This window comes from Pollachius pollachius, assembly GCF_949987615.1.
Source record: "Pollachius pollachius genome assembly, chromosome: 11".
In the NCBI taxonomy this organism is placed as follows: domain Eukaryota; kingdom Metazoa; phylum Chordata; class Actinopteri; order Gadiformes; family Gadidae; genus Pollachius; species Pollachius pollachius.
This window is the reverse complement of record NC_136944.1, coordinates 594001-600000: the sequence shown is the minus strand read 5'-3', so window position 1 is coordinate 600000 and position 6000 is coordinate 594001. Positions and strand designations below refer to the sequence as shown.

The following is a 6000-nucleotide window of genomic DNA, read 5'->3' as shown; positions in this document are numbered from 1 at the left end:
TGCAACTGCCGGCAGTCACAACAACTAGTTATTCTGTTGGTGAAGAGCCCTGCCAGCCTAAGGAGTTTCACTTCCCAGTCAGGCGATCGGCAAGTGAGAACTTTAGCCGGTCATTTAAGGTTGGTTGGTTTGGCCGGTGGACGTGGCTACACTACGTGAGGGAAACCGACACGCGTTATGCTTCGTGTGCTGCTCTGCAATAGAGAAAAAGCTTGTCAGGGCAGACGGGATAATTAATGCTGGCAACTTCATTAAAGGAGGGTTTGGCAAAAGGCAGGTGAAAAGTTTTGGGAGCATGAAAAATCTCGTTTCCATACAGAAGCCACAAGCAAGCTGGCGGCATTGAAAAGGACCCCAATTAATGCGCTTATGTCACAAGCAGTAGGTAAGGAGCATATGACTGCGCTGACTGTTTTGGACAGACTGGTTGGCAAAAAAAGAGCAATGACGGACGGTTCACTTGACGGAGAAACCGTCACTTTCTTCATATCAGACAACTCGTAACTCTGGATGAAAATGAAGGCTTTCTTATATTGTCACTTTCCTTTGTAAACCTTTAGAAATAACCTCCTGAATCCTTGTTATAACGCTGTGTATAATCCCGGACCGCAACAGTTTATCGGCATGTTGTTAGTGTGTGAAATTCAGCACAGTATCAGCCGAGTTGACTCTAATTTCCACATTGTTTACTTGCTAACGTTTGTGAATAACAGTGGCTAATTGGCAGAGTTAGTCTTTACACACCAGTAATGGATGTTGCGCAGCATTTATTATGACGTCATTTTATAGACTCTCTCAGCACTCCCCCCTCGGACTGACTTCCCGCGTCCCTGCTCCCAGAGCTTGCAGAGAGCAGATGTTCTCGTGTGGAAACATCGCCCTCTGCTGTCCACATTTTCTCACTACACACACAGGGACTTAAGATCACACGTGACTTCCTTTTCACCAACTTGACATCAAACAGTAGTAACACACACACACACACACACACACACACACACACGCACACACACACACACACAGTAAGGTGAATTGAATGAAGACTTTCTTCGTTTTGAAGTATGAATCTAAATCAGTCATATCAGACTCATGCCTTTAATTAAAATGAGGGAGGTCATTTAAGATCGAATACGGAGCTGGAATAGACTCTCACTGTTACCAATGTGACCAGAGGGCGCCAAACCTGCGTTGAGTTTTACTAATTAGCTCACCTGCCGCAGCTCACGCGGCAAGTGGTTTTCTTAATTCGTTAATTGGTTGCATCTGGTGCGTTTCACTTAAAAGGGAACCTGACAGTACGTTGGTGTCCTCCACTGTTTGGCAGTGTAGTGTCTCCCAAATGCGGTATGTTGTTGTGTTCCCAGAAACCAGAATGTGTGTGTAATGTTCTGTTGAGCTTTGTTGTGACTTATTTGTCATCTCTTCCTGTTTCACAGGTTAAACACTTTTTGAAGTAAAGAGGAGCATCTCATCTGGACCTGATGTGAGTAGAAATGTGTAGCAAAGCACAACTGAGTTGAGTTGTATGTTGAATATAAATCACTGATAATGTGTGAAGGAAATCGGGGGTTGTGGTGGTTTAACTTTCATTTCAAATTTAAATAATGATTCTACCTGAAAGTAACATTTTAGAGACTATACATTCAAACTTGTTAAAGTAAGAGGAAAATCACTCTTGACTAATGACAGTCAAATAATTTGTATAACTTATATTAAAAAGCTGGATTAATTAATTCTTAATCATTATTTAAATGTTGGATTATCCCAAAAGCCCTGACTTTATACTGTCATTAATTTATCTGATTTAATGGAGATGGTAGATGTTGAACTGTGGGACAGTGGCCAAGTTTGGGGACAATAATGAGTAAACTGTTCGTTCCTTCAAAGGTCTATCATGGATATTTACCTGCAGTTCTGTGAGTATCCCAACTTAAACATGAAGATGGACTGCGAACTGTAAGTCATTAGTATCTTATTACTCTTGGGCACATTGATGTATTTTGGCTTCCTGGTGAGTTAACCCTTTAGCTGAAGGTTGATCTGAGGAGTAAGGATGTTTATTTGGATCATGGGTTACTTAGGCGTTTGGTTTATGTTGGTTGTAATGGTTTGTTAAAATGGTTACAGGTACTAAGTTATTGTTGTAAGCCGAGGTAATGGTTTGGGTTCTGATGTCTTCAGTCTTCTTTCCAGCTACTCTCCTGAGCTCTGCATCTTCATCACATGAGTGTTGGTTTACTGATGAGGGTGTGGTCTGAGTGAGCAGAGGTGCATACTGGGATACAGAGCTGTCTGAAGTCTACAGGTCTGTAGACACGCCCCCTCAGGGGAGACCGAGTGTTTGAGAAACTGTCGTGGCGTCAGTTCCATGAACTAGAATGTTCTTTAAGATGGAGACAGGGATTCAGAAGGAGAAACACCAGGGGGAGATGAGGGGGCTCCTCATCTCAACGACTAAAACACAACTTCAGTCTGACACAGAACCATGGAACACATTCAACAGTCCCCTCCAGCCATCGTGACTCCTCAGGAACAGTTTCATTTCCAAGAAGGTCTTATTCGGGGCCATTCCAAGATGGATCCTGCTCCTCAAGAGCCACCCCCCTCCACTGGGTGGTGTTCTGAACAGATGACCTCCTTCCTGTCCTCAGGCTGACTGAAGCTGCACCGTTTGCATCTGTGAAGGCCCCTCATTCAGGAAACCACTGGACTACAAAGACATGACTTCAGAGACGTTGAATCAACCTGGGACACATTTTGGAGACACCAAGCATAATCCATCACCAATGTGGGACGCCACTGAAGAATGTTGTACATAATTTACGTCTCTGGAGACAATGATTGTTCTGTTATGGGTGTACTGGCAGGAGAGCTGGGGTGGATGATGGAATGTTATTCGGCATGAGGTTTTTACCCTGCATGAGTGTTTGGCCTTTTATGGCTCAGTGTGTGGGTTTGACATGAGATGGATGATATTTGAGCATCACTAGGGTTTGTGTGTGTGTGTCCCACTCACACCTGGCATGCGGTTCTATGTGTGTGTCCTGGGTTCTACTCGTGTGTCTCCATGCGGTTCTATGTGTGTGTCCTGGGTTCTACTCGTGTGTCTCCATGCGGTTCTATGTGTGTGTCCTGGGTTCTACTCGTGTGTCTCCATGCGGTTCTATGTGTGTGTCCTGGGTTCTACTCGTGTGTCTCCATGCGGTTCTATGTGTGTCTCCTGGGTTCTACTCGTGTGTCTCCATGCGGTTCTATGTGTGTCCTGGGTTATACGTGTGTGCGTCCTGCTTGCTTTGACAGTGATAATGTTCATACGGGGGTCTATGTGGTTGGCTTGGGATATTGGAATGGTCAACTAAATCATACCTGATGGACGGCCACACGTTTGCTTGAGGCCTCCATTAGACATGAAGAGCCCGGAGCGACGCTCCGGAGCGATATCCAACACACTGGGCAGGAAGGAGAGGATCCAAATCAAGTGTAAAAGGATGTGAGCGGCGTGTTCAGATCAGTGACTTCAAACTAGGACTACACCAATCAGGATCAATGGAGGATGGACACCTAAAGGCATTCCACAAGGAGTCTGAAGTTGGAAAGGGACCTCAATGGATATTCAAGATGACCGTCAGACCTGTAGTGAGGCGGCTCTTCCTACCTGGCTGGATTGATGGAGAGCCCTGTGGATCTTGTCTGGCTCTCAGTTGCACGTCTTCTCAGGCTGAACTGTTTGTTTCGTACAGGACTAGCTGAACGATTGGTTCCCTTAAATCAGAACCAATGTGGGAACTCCAAGTAGTGCACTCTTCAAGCTGAAGTTGTACTCTTCAGATGAGGAGGTAAAGAAACCTTCACTGGGGCTTCACGGTGTATAGAAGAGAACGTTTCAAAGTGTTCCATGGTACTCTGATGAAGACCGTTGTGTTCCACTGGCTGAGAGGAAGAACCCTCATATCTTTCTCTTGGCCTTTCTCCTCTGCAAATCCTGGTGGCATATTGAAGGATATTCCAGCTCATGTAACTGATGTCACGACAGATTCTCATACACTTGGTTTCTCCTGAGGGGCGTGTCTATAGAACTGAAGACTTCAGACAGCACTGTATCCCAGCATGCATCTCTGCTCACTCAGACCACACCCTCATGAGTAGGATGCAACACTGACAATGGAGATGTAGAGTTTTATAAGTAACGAGGGAGCAGACAAAGGTGATTAGAACACAATGGCATGTCAATCTGTAAATCTTGAATCCATGAAGATGGTTGGATAGTTCAGGAATTGGTCTTCATGTTATGGGCAGTCCTTTCGCTCAAATGTCCACTTCTCACTGGACCTGTACATGTGTTGGCTGGCTGGCATGATTTGCTGTTGGTGATGAGGCGGTCAGGGTGACGTTGCAGGGCTATGGTCGGCTCTCTGTGAGCTCAACATTTAGATTTGCTCTCTATAGTTTCTACCCTGAATAATCTAGATGATTGTTTATTCTAAAATGTAGACACGGTTTTGTATTGAATGATTCCATTGTTTTTAGGCAAGGATTTGAGGTTAAAAGTTGTTGTGGGAAGTACATGGTAGTTCTTCATACGGTTTTGAGTGATATAACTTGTACACACTGGGTGCATAATAATGTAAAGGTACACTGAATAGTAGTAATGACCAACAGCAACAAACAGATCACATCAAGGTAAGTCTGTTGGCTGTGTTTTAATGAAGACCATCGCTGGACTTCAGGATCTTCCTCTGTTCAGCTCAAGGTGAGGCGCTGGTTCTGTTTTTTTTTTCTTTGGTTGGTTCTGGCCGGAATGTTCGGATTCCAGTCGGATGGCTTGTGCTTCCCGCCGTGGAAGGTTCTGAGTGCGGTCACTTGATTTAGCCTCAATGGTTAGCATAGAACGTTGTAGTCTTGACAACCATAAGAACCCACGTGGCAGTTAGTTGGACGTGAATCTGGGTATCTGGCCGAACGTTCTGGATTTTATTTGCGTAACCTCGAGCCGTTGCCAATGGAAACTATTTCAGTCGGTTTCCATTGGGAATTGTTGCCCCTTATCTTAAACAACTTAAATTTGATATTAAATACATACTGACACGTACATCGTACAATATGTTGATAATTTCCGATGGTTGCGCCGTACTTTTAACCACGTTGACGGGACTCGCTGCGTACAAAACAGCGTTCTGCTTGCATTTCTGACCATCAGTGAAGGCTGAAAATCATTTCAAGGTGGAAGACGATTTGGCATTTCTTCAACGGAACCCTGCACCTGAATATGGCTGAGTATATTTGACTTAATATCGATTCTACTTAGTGTTCTTTTACTTCAGCTTTTGTACGTTCTAAATATATGTCATTAATTGCCACAGAAGTTAAACCCTACCCAATAGAATGACTTCAAACAATGACTTTGGTGCTGAGTTACCAACCAGATAATATCAAAGCTAAAATAATGGCCGTCTTTCCCACATGTTACAGTAGAAGACACTCTAGAACTGTACAAGGTTAAAAAGGTAACATGTACTTTGTCCCGAGGTGTCTGCCTCCACCTCCTCACCCAGAGCCAGACCTCCACCTCCTCACCCAGAGCCAGACCTCCACCTCCTCACCCAGAGCCAGACCTCCACCTCCTGTCAGAAGTCCTCCAGAACAGGTCAGTGCTCTGGTGTGTGAGTAGAGTCTTCTCAGGTCAGTTTCAATGCATGGGCTGAACCACTTCTTTAAACTTTTGGACTGCTCTGTCTTCATTCCCAAAATGGGATGCTCATGTCTGGTCTCTCCAGTCTTTTCTAGCCTTGAGTTATTAAATAGTTAAATTAATTGTATAACTCGGTTTCGGAAGAGTCAAATAAGTTTATTGTTGGGCAAATGCTGATATGAACCTGCTGCTGTAGCTGAGAGGCGAGGCTGAGAGGCTGGGGACCGGAGGCTTGTGGTGCCAGGATGGACCGGAGACTGAGGCTGGAGACCAGGGGCCTGCAGCACCGGACCAGAGGGTAACCATCACCA

General features: G+C 44.9%; 2 protein-coding genes across 5 annotated transcripts in view; both read left to right on the top strand.

Moving 5' to 3' along the window:
- LOC307083201 (uncharacterized protein) overlaps positions 1-3722 on the top strand; it is a gene marked incomplete at its 3' end in the record, with an annotated part of 27528 nt that extends 23806 nt beyond the window's left edge. The window contains exon 10 of the mRNA XM_079747035.1: positions 3702-3722. Within this exon, the coding sequence (XP_079603161.1) occupies positions 3702-3722 (21 nt within the window). The remainder of the gene's footprint in view (positions 1-3701) is intronic.
- LOC307082435 (NACHT, LRR and PYD domains-containing protein 3-like) overlaps positions 1-6000 on the top strand; it is a 262495-nt gene that overhangs the window by 237144 nt on the left and 19351 nt on the right. The window lies entirely within an intron of this gene.